Source organism: Clupea harengus, chromosome 3, assembly GCF_900700415.2.
Source record: "Clupea harengus chromosome 3, Ch_v2.0.2, whole genome shotgun sequence".
NCBI lineage: Eukaryota > Metazoa > Chordata > Actinopteri > Clupeiformes > Clupeidae > Clupea > Clupea harengus.
In genome coordinates, this window is record NC_045154.1 from 4,014,736 (window position 1) to 4,041,103 (window position 26,368).

The window sequence follows — 26,368 nt, forward strand, 5'->3', positions numbered from 1 at the left end:
GGCAAAGGTTTCCCACACTGAATTAATATTACGGTGTCTATTCAATGTGTGCATTAGGGCAATTTGTGCACATTTTGAATAAACCTGTAATTCAGTAATTACAAACACCTGGAAAAGTCCAGTGTATTAGTTCAAAAATGACCCTATCTCTCAACTAACAATTAAGATGCAACCTTCTCCATAGTGGCTTTGCATGGATTAACATTCATACCAAAAACCACTTGCAATACTTTGCTTTCATATGGATATATTATGTGTGCCAAACCAGACTACCGGCACCTGAAAAAGATGCCAGTGCCATACATTTAATTGACTCCAAAGGTTGTTATAATTTTTTCACTGTTAAATCACAAAAGGGATTAAAGTTTTGCTAAACCATCATAGTCCAGACTTCATACAACTTAATGGCCATGGCCAGTTAAGGTTCTGTCTGAAATAATCATTAAACCATATGACAACAAGACCACCGGCGCTGCCATACAGTTCACATATGATTAACCAAACATGTGTGCAGCCCAATCATGGATTTTACTGTTTTAAGATCTACTGAATCTGTAAAAAAAAAACATGTAAGTATGACTGAAAAAAAGTGTACAAGACAGTTGTTCAAATAAATGACCAAATGTGATGTGAGGATTTCATTTGACTTTTATTTCACTTATAATCTTTCACTGTGAGGAATAATGTAGAGGGATTATTTGTCCCTCTATATTTGTATTTCTTTATCACTATGTTTAAAATGAGTTGTTCAGTAAGTTTCCAGTTTCTCTATAAATACACTGTCCTGTTTTCAGGGTGACAAACTACTTTCCTGCCACCTATTTGATTCCTTAGAGCAAATCCGATACTGTTTGTATGTGGGTGATTATTGGTCAGAGGATAATAACTCCTGGATATTTTTCTGTGACACACACTCATGCTCCTCTAAGAAAAATTAGTCACAGACCGTTTTTGCACTACCACGTACAGACACGTGTTGCTGCACGCTGTCTGACTGTGATCCTTGAAAACACACCTTATCAAGGTAGGTTTGGCAACCAAGTTTCAATTCACTACAAAGGAAGACAATCTGCTACATTCTCAACAACCAAACCTTCACGAGAAAATACTTTAGTGCACTGCTGTGATTGTGGTTGGACGTATCGTTAGATGAGCAAACATGCCATATCCTTATGTCATTATATAAACAACCTAGAGCGCAAACACAAACTTCATAGTGGCGTAGTCTGGTATTTCCTTTTCCGCGGCAAAAAGATTTAGTATCGTTGGTAGGCACAATTTACACAAAGGGCACAGAGACTGGCCCATAACCTGGCCTAATAAAAAATGTTACGCGATGCCACACGACGCGAGGCTTCTCCATGCGCTTAATTACCGGACTGGTGCAGTTTACACGTGAGTTCGGAGCCGTTCCCATCTGGAGGCGCGCGTGCGCTCTGGTTTCGCTCAAAGTGCTCTGGCAAAGTGGCAGTCTAGGAAAGCAGGCATCATTCTGAAGTGCAGCGCCACCGGACAGACGCACGCCGTGCAGCGTCTCTTCATTTACTGGAGTTGGATTTAAAACTCTTGCCAGCCAAAGAAGTTTGAGTAGCAGGATTAAAAAAATAATAAGTTATGGATGAAAGAATACCACGCCTCCAGGAGAGACAGTACATTGATCACACAGACTTCCTCGGGTAATTCTTTTTTTAAACATGCCTATTGAGTACTTTTCGCAACATAGTCTACTGGTCAAAATGAATGGGACCTCTCGTTAACACCTGGACTTTTCTGTTTCATTTCAGGGTGGAATATTCTTCTCTCTATATGTGCAAATCTAAAAGAGGGATGAAGCGCGAGGACGGAAAGGTAAGGTGTAACACACAGGCAATGACTCTTGGTCGCCTTGTTGTTTTTCTTCACGAATTTTTTGTTGTTTTTGTTGACATTGTTTCCTTATAGTAGCTTTAACAAACATTCTGCTCTCATATAGGACGCTTACAAGTTGCCACATCGTCTGATAGAGAAGAAGAGACGAGACAGAATTAATGAATGTATTGGACAGCTTAAAGATTTGTTACCTGAACATTTGAAACTGACGGTAAGCTTGTTTTGTCTAAATGGTCGGTCACGTGCGAGATAAGGTTATCGACACGCATTACAGCATTGCATTTTCAAAGTTTTAAATGTACCATCTTGTACTTTTTAGACTCTTGGACATTTGGAGAAAGCGGTTGTTCTTGAGTTAACTTTGAAGCACTTGAACGCCTTGACCGCTGTGACCGAGCAGCAGCACCAGAAGATAATTGCTTTGCAGAACGGTAAATGACATAACCGGGATTCCATACATTTGTGCATATGCCTTGAAAAACAAATAAACATATCCTTAGTTAACAGTCTGAAGAGGTGTTTATACGTTAAAAGAATGGCCTTATGTCTGGTATCCGTCAAAAAAATAACCATCGGTCGTTAAAAGTGCATGCAATCCACTCATCCTCTCCTCTCCTGTTCACCGTTGCTTTACAGGGGATCGGTCGATGAAATCTTCCTTCCAAGCCGATCTGGAGGCTTTCCACTCGGGCTTTCAGGCGTGTGCCAAAGAGGTCCTGCAGTACCTGAGCAAGTTCGAAAACTGGACTACTCGAGAGCAGAGGTGCGCGCAGCTCATCAGCCACTTGCATAAAGTTTCCGCGCAGTTTCAGCCCAGTGCGCCGCTCCTGCAGCATCAGCTACCGGACCGCGATGGTCCCAAAGCAGACGCGCAGGCGAACTGTGTACCGGTCATTCAGAGGACTCAGAATCCAGAACTGAACGAGAACGACACTGATACTGACAGTGGATATGGCGGTGAGGCGGAGAGAAACGATGGGAAGCTAGAGAAAGGATGTGAGAGCGGTAAGGCACAAGGGGGAAAAGGTGTCAAGATAAAACAGGAATTCGGGGATGACCGCACAGCCAAAAAACCAAAGATGAGCTGGAGTGGGAATGGTGTGGCAAGTGCAGATCCTGCGAACCGTCCTGATCTGGCTTTCATGAACTCGTTGATGGGAATCACTGGTATTGGACAGCAAACTCCCTTCTGCATGCCTTTCTACTTCTTAAACCCCTCAGCAGCAGCGTCGTACATGCCTTTATTTGATAAAAGTAACCTGGAGAAGTACGTGTACCCGGCAGCCGCGGCTGCGCTCACCAGCCCTTTCCCGTGGCTATACCCAGGGCTCCCCGCACAGGCGGCGGCGGCAGCCGCAGCAGCTTTCCCGGGGCTGGCGGCAGATAAGGGCAGCGGATTCAGCATGACCTCACAGAACAAAGACTGTCCGAGTCCCAGTGACGACCTGTCAAACGATGCGGAATTGGGATCTCCCGCTGAGGGAGATCAGTGTCATGAGAATGATAATGATGGGGATGAGTCCCTCCGAAATGAAAATGACGGTACATAATCATTTTTGGTTTTTCTGTCTTTTTTTTGCCTGTATAAAGTCCATATTTATCGATGTTATCTTAATTTAATTTCATTCAACATTCAGTGTAGTGTTTCTGAGAATTTTTGGAAAGCTTTGTTTTCTATTATTATTTTCATTTTTTTTTTATTCAGTACCTTCAAGATTGGTTCACATCTGGAATTGGTCATTGACTTTGGGGAGGATGGGGGACGTTGTAACAATCTGTGCCTTTTGCACTTTATCCATGATATATGAATGATACTCGACTTTGATTGACTTCAGCAACTTACATATGTTATCTAGTCCATCCAGATGTGATTGTTTATCAAAACTGTTTGAATTTTTGGGAATTTGCTTTTTTATCTACATAGGACACTTTATAATAGTGCAATATATGATTTAGAACTTACTCTCGACCCAGCTGCAGCTATTATTTTATTTTCAAATTTGATTTGGAATTAACTTACTGTATGGGACACTTGGATGTATCATACTGACCTCAACTAGGGTGTTTACCATCAAAATTGCCACAGTATTTGTCAGTGACGCCTCTTGCACATGTAACTGTGTTGCATTTGTAATTTACCACATCGTTCAGGCTTTTTCAGTGCTTGAATGCAGTTACTTATATACCTCAACAGGAGTTCTGAATGGGATTGATACAGAGGAGGGTTACCAGCCGAACTCAGCACAGGTTATAAGACAAGGACATTTGGAATTGGACAGGCCTTGAAACAACCCTCTGACTCAATGTTACGGCTGCCCCCCTTGCCCTCCCCAACTGCCGATTCTGGTCTATTGTCGTCAATAATTTGTTTTGTTTTCTTGAAAATATCCATTACCCCCACACCCCCCACCCCACCCCCATGTTGAAACAGTGTTTGCCGGACATGCAAATTATTTTAGCGTATAGGGCAAAGTCTATCTAAAGAGTCCACGAGTCCTAAAGATGTTGTTTTACCCCTGCCCCTTATCCAACCCCCACCTCACTGCAAGTGTTAGACTACTGTGTCCCTCTGTGGACAGGCATCTTCAAGATGCCCAATGACTTGCACCTCCAGCAAAAACATACAAGGTATATTAGCACCTTATGAAACTTTGATATTGAATGTATTATATATGTGTTCTTTTCCGTAGATATGAAAGTTTGTATATACTCTGATTAAGATCTAGTTATTTGCTCTGAGAGGTAAAGTGCACTTGTTCATGCCTTCTCCTTCTATGTTCTCCTCACTCTTTGGTTTTTCTGTGATTGGTTGTTCATCTGATGTGTACTATAATTTCATGGCAAAGTCTACACCACAAAGGCAAACATCCAAGGCAGTATGTATGTCTGTGTATATATGGAAACCATGATACGAAGCAGCTTACTATGTTGCTCTTCGGATGGCATCACCATGTCTGTCCAATTGATGCTGATATTAACCTTTCTTTGATTTTCACCATCCAAAGACAGAAAAAAACTGGACTTTTTCTCTAAGAATGTTTGGCCTCATTGGATATAGTTGAAATTTGTGTTCAGTACTAAAATGAACCTCCTAACTTGTTTAATCCATGTAGCAAACCAGTATCATGTTCCAGCATGTACACTCGTGTGCATACAAGTGATGGCACTAGAGTAAGGTGGAACGAGTAAGTAGGTGATGAGCGATGCCATTCTTAAGACTGTAATCAGACGTTCTTGTGTTCTGACGGTTGTCAAAGTGTCGTGTTTTTTTTAATGAGTGTGGAGTTGTTTTGCTGGATAGGAAAAGAGATACAGAAATGGCCATTTATTTTTTTCAGACTCAGTACTGCTTTTAAAGCTTCTGTTTAGATCCTCTGCTGTCAATTGCCTAAAGCAGTGGCATGTCTGTGTAAATAGTCTGTGAATATGCGACAAATATGTCTAATGTTTATGTGGTAGAAGAAATCTCTGGATTTTTTAAAGGATTAAACAGAACTGTTGCACATTTCGTTAATGCTTTACACAATTGCTGTTCTAAATTATTGCAGTTCAGTTGTCAAATAAAAAATATTAAGACTACTTCTGGTGTCAGTTACACTCCTTTTGTGTGTACCACATTTGCTCCAGTACAAAACAAGTTCTGGACCCTTTGTTCAAAAGTCAGAGTCCTCAGCTCCAGGTTGTGTGGTGTCCAAGCCCTGGGTGGCTGGTTCCAGCTACCACTGATGGATTAGCTGACAGAAGCCACACTGATGGAATGAACAGCCATCCTCTGGCATTAGTCATGTGACCAAACAAGAAGAGCAGGGTTCTCCACTGGTCGAGCTAATGACACACACACACACACACACACAAACACACACACACACACACACACAAACACACACATGGACTCACCCTCTCCCTCTATATCTTTCTCTCTATGTCCTTGTCCTGGTTTCTTTCAGTCTCACTGTCACTCTTTTGCTCTGCCTCAGTTCTCTAGCATTATCTGTGTGTACATATGGACGCTTACAAATACTACTAGACCAAGTTAGTAGCAGATCACATGATCGGATTTGCTGTAAACTGTACCAAAACAGTATTTTAACTGCACATTTGCACAAAAACATTTATTTCTTTCTTATTGCTCATGGAAACGTTAAGAGCTGCACTTCCTCATACGCTCTACTTCACTTGATAATTATATCAATAGCTGTAAAACATTGTTTTTTTTATGGGGGTGAATTCCAGTGACCCTCACCTCACCTCTTTCCTACTCAGCACTGTGTAACCTGATCAACATCTCTTACATAATTCTGAGGAAAACCTGTTGGAAAGGGAGTCTGGTGTCTGGCCATTTCACTGCAAAGCAAATCTATGAATGAATGCCTGTTAGGTGCAAGGACTAGTCCAGTGTTTTAAGTCACTCTGCCGTCTTATCTGCAGCCACTATGCTGTTCTTTGAGTAAATCCTCAGAACAAAGTTCAGTTCTGGTAGCACCAGTGCTGGAATGCTTTTGCAGCAGAAATGCTGCTTCACTACCTGGGTTAGTGCAGACACATCTGTGTGGCTTTAGTTTGCTGTCAAAGTTGAGAGATACACCCTTTCCAAAACCTAATAAAATCGCTGAAGCACACTGTTGTTCATAAAACCAAGATATTGTACTTGGACAGAAGCTGGTTCAGACCTTGATAATTGGAAGAAGACTGACATCTAGTGGACATTGGATAGAAACATTGTTCTGAAATAACACCTTTCTGATGTGAGATGTTTCTCTTGAAGTTAATGGGCTCATCAGTATGTCATAGTCTGGGCCGTTGTGGATTAATATGCTCTCTAAGGTCTGTGGGCATGGGGGATGTTACAGTTTTTTCCCAAACACTTAACACAGTGGGCTTTACAGACACACATGAACATGGGCGCACTCTAATCTGGCCGATTTACGACATCTCAACTTCTCATCAAAACACAATGCAAAGCTAACCTTTCAGCTTCAAGCCTGTGACATATGTTCTTCTTAGATTCATATGATTTAATAGTTTAATATGAGATTAAAATCAATTAAAAGCTGTTGTTCAAGAACTTTCAAGAACCTCTAACAGATTCACAAGCTTTCAAGCTCCACTGTATGTAGTCATCCCTATAGTACCCAACAAATGGCAAAGTAACACCAATATGCATGCAATAATAAGTTTAATTAAAATAGCCAGATTGGGGTTAAAAAAATGCAGTTGAAAGGACAGAAGAGTTCTTAGAGGATCCGATGATCCAAAGGATCATTGAGCTGTGTTGGTAACTTAAACAGCTGGGTGAGACAGTCCCATCTCTGGAGTAGATGTGTTGGTCAGTCTAGATGCAGGCTCTCAGAAGCAGTCAGTTCAGCAGTAGCCTCATTGAGCCGAGTCTGACAAGATGTTGATGGCTGAAAAAGAGATGGCGAAGAAAAAAATCACACTTTCCAAGTACGTCTACTTAGTGAATACTCAATGTTACAGTGAATGAATGTATTTGTATGTGTTCAGACTTTCAGTTTCACTTACCTGAGACATTGATGTTCTCTTCAAAGGACTTATCATCGTCACAATGCCCAATTTTTGCGCCTTTCCTCATTTTCTGATAAAATAAGAGAGAGATTAAATCATTTCAAATTCAAATTGTAATGAATAAAGAAATATCTAAACTGCATACTCACAGATCATGTTACACCAATGTGTTCTTCACTCAGTAGCCTCTCTGATCAGCATTAGTACACATAATGTCTAAAATTACAATAACATCTCGTATAGAAACTGAACTCCACCTTGAAGGAGAACTTGAATTTCGGCATCCTGAAGAAACAGCACCCTACGGTCTCTTCCTCCTGTGGCATCTCCAGTGGGCCAGCAGATACAGGAGCCTTGGTGACCTCAGCCAGCGTCTCACTGAGCTCTGTGAAAAAATAGGGAATGATTTATCCTCCTCATCCAAACGGATAATTTATAGCAGGCAAAAACATGAACATAGTTAGATCTAGTTGAAGTGTTGCTTCAAATATCACCATGAACTTACTAGTGTTTGCAACAGGAGAGGCCTGGCTTACAAGGAGACTCTGTGATCCTCTCTTTGGTTTCTGAAGAACACATAGTTATATAGTAACTTAAAGATATACCCTACAACTGGGTACAGTACATATTGTAGTGAATAGACAGTATGGCTGTATGACAGTATGACAGAAAAAAGCTCCATGAGCTAAATTATATGCATGATACTCCACCTTCGATTTGATTGTTGGCATCTTGAGCCAAACTGGAAACATTTTGTTCCTGGTCTTTTCCTTTCCTTGGTCTTGTCCAACTGTAGGTTGAATTGGAGGGAGATGTGTAGAAGCTGGTATGCTGGTTTGGCTACAAGTCTTTGTTATCTCTTTTGTTAGCGTTTCTACCAGTGATGATTCAAAAGATTGATCTTGTGATTCAAGGGCAAAACGGAGCACATCTTCAGACCCAAACTGTCGAGTAAGTTCTTTGTAAACGTTTCTGTAAATCTGGTGAAAATTCACATCCTTAGGATAGGTTTCATCGCCTGTCATGCCAAAAGCTGTATCGAGCTCAGACAGAATCTTCCGAATCAAGTCTCTGGACATATCCAGCACATTATCTGGAAGTCCATCCTGGTGGGTGCCAATGTCCTGGTGTAAGCTATTGACTTTCTTCAGGAGTCGAATGACCAGCATGGAGACCAAGGAGGCATAGTCCTTCTTGTTGGACTCTAACAGACGTAGGTGACATGAACTGGTGACTCCTTCACACTGACTATTTTGCATCAAATCTGTATGTTCGTCAAAAGTACGAGGGGGCAGATTGTTTGAGTTAGTGGTGGATGATCTAGTTTTAGTGTCCTGTGCCTGTTTGTCTAAGAGTTTCTGATCCTCCTTAACTAATTCCTTCAAGTCAGAAGAAACATTTTCCTTTAACTCTGTGGAGAGTGCCACCATGACTTCGTTGGTCATCACTTGTGTGAATACGTTCATTGTACTTCCAAACACCTCAGGTGATGATTTTGAGGTCTCTAGATTATTCTGTAAAAGTTCTTGATTCTCAGAAGATGCTGAGGGGAACAAACATGACAGGAGTAGTCGCTTCACAGCCTCCTCTACATAACTGTAAACGAACCCTGATGGAATTTCATTCTTTCCCTCAGCTCTAGATGTTAATTTGCAAAGAATAGAATCTGAAAGACTCTTTCCAACTGGCACGGAAATGGTCTGGAGACCATGATAACCTTTTAGTGTTTTATGTACTCGATCTGCAATATCACAGGAATATTGACCTATTTGTGTTTCAGTGATCAATTTCTCCAGTCTTCCAGTGATGGGTACACGTTTTTCCCATTCTAAGATGGTGTCTAACACACTACTGATGGTTTCATTTGCACATCCAGGAGACAATGAAGCAGCATCCATGTCAACAAAAGTATGCGTCAGAAGAGGGGAAATCCTTTCGATAAACACTTCAGGGAGAACAGAAGTACCGGGGAGTTTGGCTTGGTCATCTATTTCTGAGTGAAATGATACTGAGGAGTGTGACAATGGCAATCCAGGGCTTTGTGACCTGTCTGTTTCTGTTTCAATGTCAATCACTTGTACTTCATTCAACATAGCACTAAGGATCTTATCAATCAGCTCTACCTGCTCTAGATTTCCTGCCGTCTTGAGATCGGGAAGTTCACTCTGCATGGACACAATTACTTGGCTAGTGACATTGATGGCAGAAGCCACTGTCATTTTCTTTTTACTGTCAGAGTGAAAAGATTTGCAAAACAATTTCCCCACCATGTTCTGAATTGCATTGAACATTCTTTGAGATGTTGTCCTGTAGATCCTTTTCATTGGAACAACAGTTCCTAGGGCTCGTGTTTTCTCCAAAAGATCTTTCATCCCTTCAATAACACATCCAACAACATCATATGATGTTGAATGAACCTCTTGGCCAGAGACTTTGTCCTTCATGGATTCAATAATATCACCAACTAGATCAACTGCAAGAGACTCTGACAGGGGACCAGATGGAAAGATAGCATGAACCCTACAGAGGTCTGTTTGACTTTCTGCTTTGGCGTTTGATTCCTCGTCATCTTCAGCAAATTCCTCAATTGGGGATTCATTCTCAAGAGTTTTGAGCAAAACCTCACTCACTTGCTTTGATGCCCTTTGTTGAAATTCAGTGTCGGTAAACTGGTTGAGCAAGGGGATGGATTGTGATAGTCCTGAGGCTTTAGCGTCCTCAGCCATCATAGGTGCTGTAGTAGGACCAGAGTCAAAGTCCTTAATGGTGCATGAGGCTGTCAAATCCACATTCTTTTCGGAGATGGAAGAATATCCCTCTGGTAAGGCAGGCACAACTGGATCCAAACCACTGACTATTCTGACAGATTCTCGAAAAATCTCATCGACTTCTTTCTTGGCTGCTGCCAAGAGCATTTCATTTGTTATCCCCTGAGATCCTTGGCGTAGAGATGATCCTTCAGGTCTCTTGGCCTCTGAGGTGCTTACCCTATTCCAAGGCATAAAGACCACATGTATAACTGACAACACATAGTTACACAGAACTAGTTACACATAGTTCACTTAAATTAAAACATGACGATGAATCCAATGCTAATTCACAACAGGGATGTTATTTGGGCATGATTTGCAGTGAGGAAGTGCTACTTTAGGTTTGCATCTGATGACAGGAGTAATAAACAGTAAAATCTTGTGTTTTATGAAAATAAAATGATAAACAAGTCATTCCAGTGATTACTGTACATACCAAAATGTGTGTTGCCCTGATCTTGTCATTCCACATACGTATGCGACAGGAACACCCAGAATTTCACTGAGGACTGGGAGCAGGTAATAATGAGCAGTCTGGACTACTTTCTTCACTATGATAGCACAAAGATGGCCAACTTCTTCTTTGGTCCTCTGAGTAAACAAAATCAGACAATAAGGTATTTCATCAGAGAGGAATATTAAAGAATAAAGAATATTAGAGAATTTCTATTCAAATCAACCCTCCATATATAATCGAACAGTAATATACGAAAGATTTTATGTGGGCGAAATCAAACTCACAGGCACACATAGAGCCTCACGGACAATTCTCCAATGCCTGCAAAAGAGAAAAGAATTTTAGAACATTGGAACTTTACTATCCGACAGGAAACACTGAATTTTTTTGTACTTGTCTCTTACTCTTCTGTCATGTTCTCCACAAGGTGGCGTATCATGGGGGAGAGGTTCATATGATCCAGATCTGAAAAAGCACATGTATTATTTTTAAGATGTGTGGTAGGGCATGTTGACAATTTTAGCAGTGGGTCTTTGGGCACAGAGGAACTTGTATTGACTGTTAGATATTAAACGTTCTTTTATGTACTAAAACTCGTTTTGACTACTTTTATTGACATACTTGTTATGTCTGAATTTGGCATAGACTTACCTGCATCAAACCTTTTGGTCCTCATTGTAGAACTACATTCAGCTCTTGATTCCTCAAAAGATTTTTTCTGTGACTAAGAGGAAACACATAGTTAGTTGTAATCATCAGTTAATTCTCAGCAGTCAGTCCCTTCAGGATTTTGGAATAAAATGCAAGTCATATCCTCTCTTATTCAGTCAATGTACTGCTTTCTGTCTGTTTGTTTTTCCAACATAAACATAAATAGCCAAACATTTCACTCCCTCTTTTTCTATCCTTCTGTCTCTCCTTACTGACACTCAGCACCCTAGAAACCACCATGACTCCCCCAGCAATGCCCTAGCAACCACCCTAGCAACCACTTAAATTACCATAGCAACTACCTCAACTAACCTAGCAACACCCTAGGAACCACTGCCATCATGACAACTTAGCAACCACCATAGCAAAAACCTCGACTACCATACCAACACCCTAGCAACCACCTTGACTACCAATACAGCACCCAGGTAACTACCATAGTAACCACAACTATTATAGCGACCCTTGCAATGACCATATCAACCACCTTAAGTACTATACAAAGACCCTAGAAACACCCAGGCAACATTGACCTAAACATCCTGTAAGGGTTGCTATGACAACTGGTTGTCGTGACAACTAACAATTTAAGCTGTCTTGACAACATGCCTGTATGCTAAACTGCTATACAGCCATGTCATCATGACAATTAGCAACTTCTGCTGTCATGGCAACTAGGCGTATTAGACATGTCTGATCTTATGACAGTTATAAATAAGACAATTTTAATTCCATATTTTCTTTTGTATTCATTCATACATACATTTTCTTGACCAACTATAGACCTGGGGTGTGTTTGCTGAAAGCCTTGGCGAACAACTACCATAGTTAATAATTATCATTTTGAACACTCTCTCCGCAACAACCAAGGTATTTGGTCAACGGCACTTTCGAGAGAAACAGTCCTGTTGAGTAAGCTGTTATTTTTATTAATTTATTAGCTGGCACCACAAACTAAAGCCCCATATCAATGGGACACAAAATAGCTCAATTAAATTACACACACAAAACTAGCAATCTTTTTTATATATTGTATATTATAATCTATAACAGGGGACCTAAGCAGAGGGACATTTTGTCTCATTTTAACAATTTTTAAGCCATAAATAGTCAAAAATGTATATCTCTAAAACACGTAAGTCTAATGGTCTTGAAATTATACTATTACTTAGGCCTACCTCGTTTCTTTCCGACATTGTGAGATCGGGAAGACCAGAGTCCGCAAATATGAAATAAACCTTTAAAATACGAAGCCAATAGCACGATAAACTGTAGTATTGTGTTGCTCGGTCAATTTTAAGTTCTGTGTGAAAAGACTTGAAACATAACCGTGGCATTACTGTGCCTAATGATCTAACAATAACGTCTCATATGCGTCACAATGCCCTGATCTGCCCTGATCTGCCCATGAGGCAGGAACACTAGCATTTCATGATTTCCAATTCAATAATGAAATAGGCCGATCAGTATCGGATAATACATTCCAACAAGAGGAACCTTGCTATAAGAATGTGTACAACTTGTACTGTACTATCCACGGGCGGAGATCCCATTTCTTTGTAGGGGGGTCAATACATGGTAAAATTTCAGAGAGTAATTCCTGGGGGGGGGGGACATGGAAAAATTGCTGGTCGCCCTCTCTCTCTGTATGCTTTCTTCGTACTGCGTTTGCTACCTTGCAGGACTAGCTAGCTAACACTTGCCTTTGCAGAATAAAGATGATGAATTTCAAGTGAATCCACAAGTCAGTGTTTTTCTTGAGTTTACTGAAGTTATCAGCATGCAATTATTCATACAGGACGTTTGATTTTGAAAAACTATCTGGAACAGACAGAAATAAAGAGATAGGCCTACATACATTTCACGTCAAATAATATGGCATAAAGGTAGCAAGATACCACGAGAGCTAGCATAACTTGGCTGCTAAATACCGAATTCTCTTATAACATTTACAAACAGAAATTATCTAAACGGCATTAAATGTACCAACACAAAATATCTACTCACAGACAAATAATGTCCAAAGTTCACACGGTCAGCGTGGGTTTTGCTCGGACTTTACTGGAGCGACTTTCATCATGTAACCTAACTTCACTGGTGCATAGATGGAGGTAGCCTACTGTTGCAGAATGTAGATGTGTCCATTCTATTCCACCATGGCTATATCCACACGATTGAGTTTAGTGCTTATTTATTTATTCAATGCCATTTGCAGTGTTCGTGTAGTACTTTTATTTTTGTTAGGACATCACCATGCCTCGTAGAATCATGACTATAAATGTGAAACGTAATTGTTTATGATCCAAATATTCTTGTATTTATTATTATTATAAGTATTTAAATCCGAGGAGGTCAGTAGAATTGATGTGAACGCAATCACCAATTATTTCTCACAAATTCAGCCCTTAAGAACATGGGCGCACTCCAATCTGGCCGATTTACAACTGCTATTTAGCATTCTTAAATTCTGTTCAAAGTTAAGAACAAATCCCAGATGAGAAAACTTTCATGAATGCCAGAAATGTCCCGTGAACTTCGTAAGTGGAGTTAAGAAGACATTTCCTCAGGCTTCATGTTACAAGCTTGTGCTTGTTGAACAAGGGGTGTGATAAATGACTTACTGGTTTTTACTTGTAGAGGTTTTACTGGTTCGGCTGGTTTCCTCACAATCTGATAGTGTACTGGGCTGATTGATTGAAACAGGGAGCTGCCAGTACGGTATCAATACATCAATATCAATTTGTTTATTTGATCAAGAGGGACAGTGTACATTCATGAACATTAAAATGTAAATGCACCCAATTATGGAAATGTCTTTATTTGTTGCCATATTTGTTTAGAGTCTCCTTTAGAATTAACGATTATTTCAAGATAATAATTTGCCTTGGCTTTTCTAAGTTCTCTTGTCACCTTGTTTCTTAATGCTGTAAAAATGTGCCTATCAGTTATCCGTTTGGACTTCAGGGATGTTTTAAGGGCTCGATCCCTTTCTCTCATCAATTGAATAACATTTTAATTTATCCATGGCAGAGAACTCCTTTTATGTTTCTTTCTTGACTCTTTTGAGAAATCTTTGATTGTCTTGTGTATTTCTTCAGTAAAGCATTGGCTAGTAAAGCTCACATCATTTGAATCGGCCCCGGCCAATTCTACTCGGCGGTAGCCCTGCCCTTTGGAAATAGCATGTGAACCAAACCACTTTGAGGAATAGGGGGATCATGATTTTTCAACACTTAAAAACACATTTATAAAAAAATATAATTAAAAAAAACATACGTTTATAATTAGCACCGCTTGTGTTGTCAGGCTTTTATTTAATATTACTATAATATTCAAAATTATGTAGCCTATTTGTGTTTACAATGATTGTTGGAGGGGGGGATACGTCCCCCCTGTCCCCCCCGGATCTCCGCCTATGTGATGTGTTAGGTGTTTTGGGAATGTGTACATGGTATGGATACAAGAGTTAAAATGATTGGAAAAAACTGTAATGATCAGAAGTAGCCACAGTTACCAATGAGCTTAGTTGAACATACTCTTAGTTCTAGAATTTATGTTCCAATTTAGGTTATAAAAAGGAATTTAGGACCTCCATGAGGGATGATGAGACACTGGATTTATGAAATTAATATAGCTTGTTTAATCACATACAATTCTGACAGGAAGCAATGCCAACAGCATAATAAATAAATAGCATGAGTGTGAAAAGTAAGAATGTATTCTGTGTTCATATCCTCTGGACACCACTTATCATTTTTATGTAGTGGGAACAAGAGCTGTATCTTGCTGAAGAAGGTGTCCATATAAATGTCCATATAAAAACACGTATGGCCCTTTTTCTTGCCTCTGTCACATCCAGTTTTATTAAATGGAGAAATAGTGAACACAGATTGTGACATTTATCTAGGAATGAGATCATTATTCTTGCTGCTTTGGCATATAATCATGCATTGGCTTGTTCAATTGGGACAGATGTTTTGCCAATAGAAAGTCTCCAAATGTTATGCAAGAAAATAATACAAAAATCGTTACAATGTCAAAGTCAAAGTCAGTGGCTCCATAAGATGCAGCTGAAGCTATCAGTCTACTATTTACAACATCAGAAATTATATAAGCTGTGAACACCTGAGGCAGAGTGAGTGAGAGCAGCTGGGGTAAAAATGCAAATTGTCTTTGGTTTTTGTGCAAAAAGGACATGAAAAATATTTACATAGATTTGAGTTGTTGTTGAATATCTAATCATGAAATGTACTTCGGTGCTGATAGGAGGACATGATTCCCATGCATCCCTATGCCCTATATCCATATGTATCCCTATGCCCTATATCCATATGTATCCCTATGCTATCTCTGCTTTGGCTTCCTGCTCCATGAGGAGAGTGATGTCACTGGAGCATTTCCTGCTTCTCTCTCCATCTCCTCCTGATTGGCGGCGCTTCAGGTCGCGCTCCCGGAAGTGCTTGAACATCTCTGTCTCAGCAGCTCCTTTCTCCTGCGCCGGCCTCTGGAACGGGAGACTCCTTCCTTTTCTGTCCAGCACACAAAACATCAGATTAGCACAACCAAAACATTTTCACAGTAAAACTGCTGATTAGGAACTGATGCAATGACCTTAGTGTGGCTAAGATATACAGTATATATAAATGGAGTGCCAGGAACTAAACGTATTCACCTTTATTACTGAGTAATGGTATTTCATGGGCCAAGTACTCCCCCAAACAGTGCTAATGGTAGTTCCTACTCTTACATAGGACTACTCGTATAAACAAAGGCATAGGAAATGTCTGTCACTGCAACAACTTGTCATTTTGCAAGTTGTGTTATTTGCAGGAGGATGAATGTAATGTAACATTTTAACAAAGATACATACGTTTACAAATGAACACATTTCCTTTGTTGCTTGGGGCACAAGCAAACTTACTTCTTGTAATACACGGCTGTCCCAGCTAATATGCCAAGAACTAGAACCGCTGTGGTAAGGATCGCAATAGGTGCTGCTGAAATGTAGAAAATGGGAAACAAATGAAATCACTTGGATATATATTTCTCACTGAATCATTTGACATGCATCATTACTGTGTTTAAAGGCAATTAAGCATTGCAATGATTCTCACCTCCTACGTTAGATTTTTCGGGGTAGTTTGAATGAGATGGAGCGAGATCACCTGTGTGCACTGGAGGTGAGAGAGAGGAGGAGGAGGAGGAGGAAGGAATGGAAGGAGGAGAGGAAGATGGTAGACGAGTGGTGGTGGTGGTGGTGACAGTAGTTGTGTGGAGTGCTTTATAAGTGAACTGAGATGAGGAGGTGGATTTTGGGGGATGTTCAGGAGCTTTGCTTGAGAACGGGGGAAGGATTGAGGGAGAAAGAGAGGAGCGTGTGAAGGTAGGAGTGGTGACAGGGAGCCTCTTGGCCAGAGTGGAGGTGATAAGGAAAGGTGGAAATGTAGCAGGATGCTGAGGGGAAGTGCTTCTGTCCGGTCTCTCCGTGGTCGGAATGCTAGCTGTCGAGGCTCTCAGGGTTGTCACTGTGTCTAGAGGGTTGTCACAGACAGAATGTGTAGGCAGATTAAGAACATAATGTTCTCAGATCATTCAGGCATTAGGTGTCTTGAAACAGATTCAAAATGGGAATTTTAGTTGTAAATCTTTACATTACACATTTGACATCAGTCAATTTAGTTTAGTATAACATTGAAAAATACCACACTAACCAACTAACTTGATCTTATCAAATGTATATGATTTTCATTTTCCTTACAAATAATTTTACATTTTTTAAGACTTTTGTTAGCAACACAAATCACCATAACATAAATAAATTGCTTAGCATACCAGCGTTGAAGCAAAACGCATCAAAAGCTTTGCTTTCAGCTGCCCGCCAAGTGACAAGTCCAATTTTGTTGTTGCCACACTTTGGGCTGGCCTGAATGCGTGGGACAACTACAATCTTCTCCTCCACCCAGCCAAATCTGTGGGAAGAGCCAGGAACTATGTGCCTTTTTCTCAAGCAGACAGTCATATGTTTTTTTTCCTTGAAATTGTTAAAACATCATTTCTATAATTGAAAAGAAATCAATAAAAATAACTGAATGGAGTAAAATAAAATTTTCATCCATTGCTTCATCGTGATAAGATCATGAAAAAACAAAAGGTAATGGCTCGACATGATGTAGCTTGTTCCATTGAGGAGACTATTTGATTCAACATGATGTAGCTTGTTCCATTGAGGAGACTATTTGATTCAACATGATGTAGCTTGTTCCATTGAGGAGACTATTTGATTCAACATGATGTAGTTTGTTCCATTGAGGAGACTATTTGATTCAACATGATGTAGCTTGTTCCATTGAGGAGACTATTTGATTCAACATGATGTAGTTTGTTCCATTGAGGAGACTATTTGATTCATTGAGATGTTCCCAAAGCACCATACAGTACATACATGCACATTGCTGTGGCGCTGTTACAAATGTACACCAAAAATTATCCACTTGGACATAACTTTAAGAATGTCACAATTAAATCTCAAATTCAGCTCCTTCAGCAAATTTAACTCCTGTATTTCCTAGATGCACAAACCATAGAGTCTTTGTACACGCTTGCAAAACTCCCTCACAGTACATGCACACCTTCTAAAGATCCAGCAAAAGGATCAATTCTCTAAGACTTTACACAGAGACATGAACAGCTCAAACTCACACACACATCAAAACTGACTCTGAATCAGTCAGACCAGATCAGGGCCAGACCTGTTGCTGGCTCAGCTGGCTTCTGTAAGCTCCTCGTGGATCACTCCTTACCTGCACATCTCCAGGCCATTCAGGAGAGCCATCTCCACCTGAGCTTGGGTTGCGATGTTTGCGTGCAGAGCTTTACACGCTTCACTGGCCACCGAGGCGTTAAAGCTGTACTGATTATTCAGCGTGACCATGAACACCCCTGATATAGTCTTTCTGGTTGTCACTGAAAAAAGGAAGCATTTTATAAGGAATGGGGTTTGTTGTATGTATACAACCTACTACTGCAGAGATAACAGTAATGATTTCAGGAATGTTACACTTTGCACTTCATTTCTCATTTGAATATGAATCAAAATAACTCAAATTCTGAAAGAAGAAGAAAAAAAGAAACATTCGTACCTTGAACCTGTGAAAGATCCAATGCAAGCGCACAGAAAGCCCCGGCGCACAGCAGGAGGCATGAAGTAGTCCAATGTCTGGCCATGCTGCCCCTCACTGCTGGCCTGTCAGGTGTCTTAGGGAGACGGACGACCTTTTGCAGATGCAGCATGTTAGAGAAAGCCCTCAGCTGATGACAAACCCTCCCCTGGGAGAGTGAAAACAGGAAGGACAGGATGGACTGTGCTAAGGCCTTTGACTCTGGCCTGAGATTAGGGCCAGAACACGAACTCTGTGGCCCACACTGACTATGCCGACTCTAATTCTGTTCTAATGATGAGAGATGAAGACATGCAAACTACACATCAACAGTCATAATTCAATTCTTTCAGGCATGGTTCCCTTAAATCAAACCATGCCTTTTAATTGGACTCTATATATGTTCATGAATGTACACCTCGTTCCTGTTCTGATATCTATATATGTTAATGTATGTTCTGATTTCCCATTTCCTTTATCCTGTTTATATCAATGAGGGGGACATACATTGGAATCTTACATTATCAAAACTATCCACTAAATATGGCCTGTTCTAGCATTCCAGCAGCCCCGCCACATCTTTAAGTACATCCGTCTGAGATTGATATTAGCGCTATTCTCCTCAATCTGTTGTGCTACACAGTGGTTAGCATGCTTGTTCACTTGTTCCATTTTACCAGCAGTCTTTTAAATGTTTGAATAGTTTCAATCATTTCCCACATGTAGTAAATATTGTTGGTTTTGACTTATATGTTGCCCCTTCTTTATGTTGTTACTGGACATATCATGTGTCCTGTATGTTACATCATACAACATTTGATACATATTGGATTGGATAATGAAAAAGTGGGATCATTTAATGTGGAGCCACATCATGTTTGCTTATGAAGGCTCCTGGATGCAACTTTCTTCCATAGCTTTCCACCTGTAACTTGCTACTCTAGATATGTAGCAAGAGGGGAAATATTACTGTTGTGTGCTGCCAATAGTGGACAAAAAGGTATTGCTGTATGAGTTAATCAGCTTACTTAATGTACCTTCTGAATGGGTCACCTTAATCATTATAAAAAAAAATTGCCCCCCCCTGAACATTTCTTCAGGAGCCGCCACTGATTCATAATGATGTTTTCATTAGTGCATAATCACCTGCAATTCTGAATCATTTTGTTTTTGGTATCTTAGAATACACCCTTGGAGTGTACATAGGGAGCGGATCCTCTTCCACAGAGTCCACCATGTTGCTACAGTAGCCCAGAACGGACAAACATAACCCTGGTTTACACGCTTGGAAAGGTAGGGGTGATGGAGGGGTATTCAGCTGGTTGCAATCTGCAACCTTGCTGCTAGATGCCACTAAATCCTACACAATTCACCTTTAAACTTAAACTGGCTTGTCCTGCATGGCATAGGCTACTGGCTTTCATGACACTATTCTGGAGTGCCTCTAGGTTCAGCTTCATGTCTATGGAGAATAGACTTGGATCGAATTCTGTTATTCTGATCTATGGATTGGGGAATGTGAAATGTCCTTTCCTATCACCTGTTGGATGTCAGAATTGCTTGCTGGCCAGTGACTGCAGTCACTGCTCATGTCGTTGTCTACAAGTATTTTTCCCAGGATAGGTTTGTTGTTATTTTACCAACCAGTATGTCAAACTAATGAATTATATAAACCCATGCTGCAGCTGTTTTGTATTTTTATGAAATTATATAGAAAGCATGCTATATTACTATGCAACTACTAATGTATTAGGTCCTGCATATTTGCAGACCATTCTGAATATACAATCCTCGCTCCTTTCACAGGAAATTGCATACAGTAAACCAGATTAAGCTCTCTGTGATCATGGTAACTCTGCCACCACCACCACTGTTTTCATGGCTGGTCCAGGAAGTGCAGTGTTTCTGAACTTCACTGTACTGTGTGTAGGAATATATGTGCTTAGTCAGCAGAAATATTTCTGACAACAGAATTGGACTGTGTGAGACTATTGGTGGAAATCACCCCTGGCATGGTGGCCTTCACTTCCTCTTTTCTTTCCTCCCTTCATCTTTGCATGACACTCCTATTCTTCTATTTTTCCTTCTCCGGCTCTCAACTCCACCTTTCACCTCTGGAAGAACCTGTGACCCTGCTCTTCCTGTGGCTGTTCCATGAACATGTAATCAACATTCACATGGAATGTGCTATAAGCCAAAACAATGACAAAAACGTCATCACATTAATGTCCCTTTTGTATTGTTATCCTGCTGTTCTGACGTGCCTTGTAAATAGTTTTGTGCACGGGCTGATATTCTACCCAGGGCTGCCAGCTGTAAATGTGTTTTGGATGAAATTGTGTCCTTTAGGACCTCAAATATTCCAACCTTGAGATTAATTGTAATCGTCTCCTTCAGCATACACCTCACTTTGAAGTTTGATCCTCAATAGGAAATGGTCCTCTTCATTCCAGCCTAATGTGTTCTTCCATTGACGTTGTTCTGCCCTGTTTGGACCCATGTCTAGTCTTCCTGTTGTTCTTGTTCCATTGCATTGTGGCAGATAGGAAAAGGTCATAGGTCAACACATAAAGCATCCATCCACAGAGTCATATTCTCACTCAAGCCTACCCCAGGGTGCTTGGACCATGCCATACAGTTCAGAGATCAGTATTGAAACCTGTTGCACCACGAATGCCTGAACCACTCCTCATCATCCTCATGAAAACGGGCAGTTGAAATGCTCTACAGCTGCAGCGGCGGGGTCACTCTGCATCTTGAAGGATTCCTTTTGGGCTTGCACAGGTGCTGCAGGTAGTCTTGAGAATCTACCTGTGAGTTTCATCATTGTTGTTGTTTTGGTAGGCTCTTCCTCTAGTGGCAGATCCAGTGGCACAGTAAGCCCATAGGCTGCCTATATGAACTCCAGTGGAGCAGTAAGCCCATAGGCTGCCTATATGAACTCCAGTGGAGCAGTAGGCCCATAGGCTGCCTATATGAACTCCAGTGGAGCAGTAGGCCCATAGGCAGCCTATATGAACTCCAGTGGAGCAGTAGGCCCATAGGCTGCCTATATGAACTCCAGTGGAGCAGTAGGCCCATAGGCTGCCTATATGAACTCCAGTGGAGCAGTAGGCCCATAGGCTGCCTATATGAACTCCCTGACTTCTCGGGGGCTCTGTATCTTGTGCTCAGAGAACACACACAGCACGCCCTGTCCTGAGAGGACAGCAACACCTCCATACTGTTCCATTTCCTGGAAATTACAAGCTGGCATACACCCTCATACACTCTGTTCTGATAAATATGACTGGTGAGGGTAAAAGAATGGGGGGAAAAATTTACAAAAATCTGTAAATAAGTACAATGACATTTTGCCCTATACCTCTGGCTAAGATGAACCATACACCTGCTATGTAATATGTTTTATGAGTGAGTAATAATGACATTACAGGGACAACCCTCACAACTTCACATGACAAGTGACTGTTTTGGGACTTGTGACTGTTGTGGGAGAGGGATAAGTCAGTGTAGGTGCTAGGCAGGCGAACACCACTATTTCTCCCTGGGTTGAGCATTTGGAACTTGTTCTACTTGCGCTGCCGAGTCTAAATAATGCATCTCTGAATGCATGGCTTGAGTTACTCTGGCTGCGGTGAGGAAGAAAAGGACCTGGTGCTTCTCCGGTTGTGGGCCACTGACTGGGGCTAATTGGACATAGTCCATTTCACCGCCCGCAAACTCTATCACTGTTCTGGTGACTTGATTTAGGAAAAAAGCATGATTTCCCTTGGGCCAGAGATACCTGTACTTTCCTCACCGTGCAGTTAAAAGATCATTCATAGATGAGCTTAACTGAGAGCCTAATTCACTCACATAAAGGCTGTAACTTACCCCAAAGATATGGCAACAGTGGTGAAAAGAGGCGGCTGTTCGGTGTAATTAGTTATGGTGGCTGACGGGATTGGTGAGGGACTGGCCACGCATCTTCCGGCGTAGGGTTTCTCCACCCTGTGAAACTGGATCACATTATCAAATGAATTATTCACACGCAACGCCAGGGAGATAGTTTGCCCCGCTCAGTGTGCCTGGAGATCGGGACTGGAACTTTGGCACACCTTCAGAGGAGCCTTACCAGGGTGAAAACCAGCAGAGCCAGCCAACCAGCCAGCCAGCCAGCCAGGCAGCCAGCCAACCAGCCCCTAAGCATGTCCCTGAGGGCCACCTCCCATGGGGACATGCAGGCTCTCTCTCTGGGGAAAACCCCAGTCCTGGATGGGGGGCTGTACAAGTCTTACTCCCTGAGCAGCAGCAACATGAACGGTAGCGGCCGCTTTGGGAAAGACAGGATGGAGGAGATCAAGGAGATCTCCAAGCCCTCCCTCACCAGTCGCAGGCCTGTTCGAGTGGTTAGGCCGATCAGCGCAGGGGGCACTTTCCTTCAGCTCAACCACCTCCAGGGGGAATTGGTGAGAAAGAGAAAGGTAAGTGCAAAATGGCATGGACCACGCTCAGTTATAATTTGTACTTGTCTTGCTTAGAGAATGAACTTTAATGGGACTGTTATGTATAATGAAGGCTTATGTGTGTATACTATGCACGGATCACACTCAAGCTGTTTATCAACGTCTCATTGCCATTGCTTTTCATTGCTTCACCCTGAGCTTTTAGAACGTGCAGGAAATGGTGGTATGATGTTTCAGTTGTACGGAACATGAGACCTGTGAAACAACACTTACCGTAGCGCAGGCAGGCTTATGTCATGTTCTGACACATACATGCATCTCTGACTCCTGTACAGGAATGTGAGGACCTAAAGAACGAGAATAAGTACCTGTCTAACGAAATTTACATGGAGAGGATCATGATGAGGACTGAGAACGAGCTCACCATGAGGAACCTACGGAACCTTAACCAGGAGCTGCAGGCCCAAGTGAAAGAAGTGAGGGTCCTGTTGGGACACCAAAGGACACACACACACACACACAGGCATACAGACTAAGGCTTAGGTGCCAGACTAGAAATCATTGTCCATGAGATGCTCCAGATGTGCTATGTTCCCACAGTCCCATCATCTTAGCATTACATTCCCACAATGTAAAAACATGCTACTTGGCTGAATTCCCAAACAGATAGCAGACACAGGGAACATAGACATAGAACATAGAACATAGGGAATTGGTGGCCGAGGCAAACTGAAAGCTCGAGGGTCGAGTGGCTGAGGGAACATAGGACCTTGGGAGCACTGCGACATTTAATTCCATTGATCTGCTGTATATGCTGATTCCCCGATAGCTGAAACAGAAGCTCCACCTGGGCCAGCAGAGGGCGACACTGTGCTCACGGGCAGCCGAGGACGCAGATCTGAAGCGTGAAGAAGCAGAGAAGAGCCGAATGCTGGCTGAGGCACGAGCGATAGACAGTCGTCAGGAGATGGACCTGGCGCTGGACAACAGGGCCAAACTGAATGATGAGCTGCAGCAGCTCAAGAAAGAGGCATGTCAAACATAGTAATACATACTTAAACACATGCGCACACACACTACTGACACACAAACATACAGACCATACATACATAATACAAATGACATGAATGATATTATGTTGCAGTGCAGAGACAAGGTTAAATCCAAGTCAACTAATCTAATCATGTAATGATTTATTTAATCATTGTGTGGTACTTCATCTTTCAAAGCACACAGATGTTCAGCTCTTGTTAGCCAAAGCAGAGAAGAACTACTTTGAGACCAAGCTGAAGCTGGACAGAATATCCTCTGAGAAGCAGGTTCTGCTGGAGGAGAACCGAGGACTGGAAGAGGAGAGGAACAACCTGCGGCACCGGCTGAAGGGACTGACAGAGGAGAATGTGAAGATCAAAGAGAAGTGAGATCCTAGCTAGATTACCCAATCAAAAGTGTGTGTGTGTATGTGTGTGTATGTATGTGTGTGTATGTATGTGTATGTATGTATGTGTGTGTATGTATGTGTGTGTATGTGTGTGTAGGTGAGTCTGAGTGCAGACTGTAAAATGTCTGTGTGTGCCTATGTGCGTGTGTATAATGATAACCTTCACACACAAATGTATTTTAACATACACCAGTGTAATGCAATGTCAGGTAAATGGTTCTCTGAGGTTTGTAAACACATTACTAGTTTGGTTTGTGATAGATATCTGCTGCCCCCTTTTGGCCTGTAGTGGTCCAACATCACCTCTACAGGATCCTGAACCTCTTCAATGCTGTAAAAAGTTTAAGGTTTCTTAAGGTCATGTCTTTTAAGAATTACAATTTTGTGCAGACTTGTTCCAAGTGGTTGTTTAAATGAGAGCAGATTTCTGTGTTACATATTCAGAAATATTTGACCTAGTTTCACACAGCCCTGAACAAATTCCACGCACAAAGCTTGTGAAAAAAAGAAATCACACATGGACACAAAATATGGGTGAATTCTCTACCATTGAACACAAATAACCATTCAACTAAGGTGTAACAATGGAAAACTTTTGGTATAACAATGGAAAATCTCATAGCCCCTGTGTATTATCTACATAATAACTAAGATCTCTGTGAACTCCTTTTTGGTCCGCTCTCATCTGCTCAGGCTACTGAATAGTAGCTACTGTCTGTGCATCCTTTGCTCCCATCTGTCTCTGTACCTATATAGTGTGCTACTATCCGCAGGGAGGTGAGCTCCAGACGCAGAGCTCTTGCTGCAGAGGAGCAGAGCGAGAGGTCCAGCAAAGCCCAGCAGGAGGCCGAGCAGGGGCGGAGGGTGGCGGAGGAGGAGCGGGAGCACCGCACCAGTGAGTGCCTGGGCTGGAGGGAGAAGCACCAGGCTGCGGAGAACATCCTCAGGGCTCAGGAGGACCTCAGGGCCCAGCGGAGGAACAAAGCAGTGAGTCGGCATGAGCAAGACAAAAAGATGTGGAGTGGAGGTTTGGGGAGTGACACTGAGATGGTGGGATGAGAAGACATGACACTCAGAGTGACAATGACTTTGAAAAATGGCACGCTTAATATAAAAGTATCTTTTTTTTTTTCTGTTGTCAGTGTCAGGCAAACATCAAGAACTACTTCCTGTGCATGACTGAAAGTGACCAGAGGGTTAAAATCCTGAAGAACTCAGATGGGGCTCCAAGGAACTTCACGGTAATGTGTCGTTTGACAAAAACATGGTTCAGAGAGGCAAATGTATTCTTTGCAACATCCAGGTATGCGGGCTGATGATTGGTCATGCGGAGGTTAAGTTACTTGTCACACTGAGCATTTACATGTGGTCTACAGGAAGGAGATCCTGTGTACATCTCCACACCAGAACCAGCCAACGATGACACTGAGACAAGCTCGTCATCAAGGTGCGATCACCCGTCGTTCATCCACATAATTCAGTAATTTCTCATAAAAATAGAAACTTCTGAATCAAATTAGGGCTGACTATGTACAATTACCTATACCAAAAGCGGTTTCTTCGATATTTCAGTTGAGCAGAACTGGTATTATGTTCAGGATATTATTGAAAGTGAGGAATATTGTGATGAGTGATTTTTGCCCCTCAGGACCATGTTCAGAGTGTCTGCGCCTCGGGTAGGAAGGGACTCCGGTCCTTCTTACTTCAGTGATCTCTCGCCCATGGGGGCAGAAACTCCAGACGCTGGCGCCGCCCGGAGGAGCAGGAAAGTGGTGGAGTACTTCTGGATCCCCACAGATGAGGAATGAGTTCATGAGGATTTGAACATAGATGTTGGTTGAATATAGAAGGCTCCGAACAAAATTTCGAGTAAAGATTCTAGAAAGCACCTACTACTACTACAACTACTTCCATGCAAAACTATAAAACGTTTGTTTCTAGAAATGACTTCT

The 26,368-nt window shown here is 41.7% G+C and overlaps 4 protein-coding genes across 5 annotated transcripts; 2 read left to right on the plus strand and 2 right to left on the minus strand.

Annotated features, from left to right (window-relative positions):
• The first annotated feature begins 1,265 nt into the window (after positions 1-1,265).
• bhlhe41 (basic helix-loop-helix family, member e41) lies at positions 1,266-5,448 on the plus strand. Its single transcript, XM_012825040.3, has 5 exons — positions 1,266-1,676; positions 1,785-1,848; positions 1,973-2,080; positions 2,189-2,300; positions 2,506-5,448. The coding sequence occupies exons 1-5, from the start codon at positions 1,615-1,617 to the stop codon at positions 3,417-3,419; spliced, it is 1,260 nt and encodes a 419-aa protein (XP_012680494.1). The 5' UTR covers positions 1,266-1,614; the 3' UTR covers positions 3,420-5,448.
• Positions 5,449-7,442: 1,994 nt separating this feature from the next.
• Positions 7,443-11,338, minus strand: LOC105898043. Its single transcript, XM_031561937.2, has 7 exons — positions 11,314-11,338; positions 11,067-11,127; positions 10,947-10,983; positions 10,642-10,796; positions 8,106-10,383; positions 7,901-7,961; positions 7,443-7,780 (listed from the first exon to the last, which is right to left on the minus strand). The coding sequence occupies exons 1-7, from the start codon at positions 11,336-11,338 to the stop codon at positions 7,596-7,598; spliced, it is 2,802 nt and encodes a 933-aa protein (XP_031417797.1). The 3' UTR covers positions 7,443-7,595.
• A 3,651-nt stretch (positions 11,339-14,989) lies between these two features.
• On the minus strand, positions 14,990-18,660 carry lyve1b (lymphatic vessel endothelial hyaluronic receptor 1b). Of its 2 annotated transcripts, none has more exons than XM_042707491.1 (6): positions 18,513-18,660; positions 18,174-18,336; positions 17,206-17,342; positions 16,488-16,904; positions 16,295-16,367; positions 14,990-15,902 (listed from the first exon to the last, which is right to left on the minus strand). In XM_042707491.1, the coding sequence occupies exons 1-6, from the start codon at positions 18,595-18,597 to the stop codon at positions 15,713-15,715; spliced, it is 1,065 nt and encodes a 354-aa protein (XP_042563425.1). In that variant the 5' UTR covers positions 18,598-18,660; the 3' UTR covers positions 14,990-15,712. The 2 variants fall into 2 exon arrangements, with proteins under 2 accessions (XP_042563425.1, XP_031418542.1); XM_031562682.2 differs by having other exon boundaries at positions 16,295-16,370.
• A 4,057-nt stretch (positions 18,661-22,717) lies between these two features.
• LOC116219043 (inner centromere protein) lies at positions 22,718-26,359 on the plus strand. Its single transcript, XM_042707410.1, has 7 exons — positions 22,718-22,978; positions 23,311-23,451; positions 23,805-24,005; positions 24,205-24,392; positions 25,190-25,403; positions 25,559-25,657; positions 25,793-26,359. Exons 1-7 carry the CDS (start codon positions 22,718-22,720, stop codon positions 25,898-25,900), a joined length of 1,212 nt encoding a protein of 403 aa, XP_042563344.1. The 3' UTR covers positions 25,901-26,359.
• The last annotated feature ends 9 nt before the right edge of the window (positions 26,360-26,368 follow it).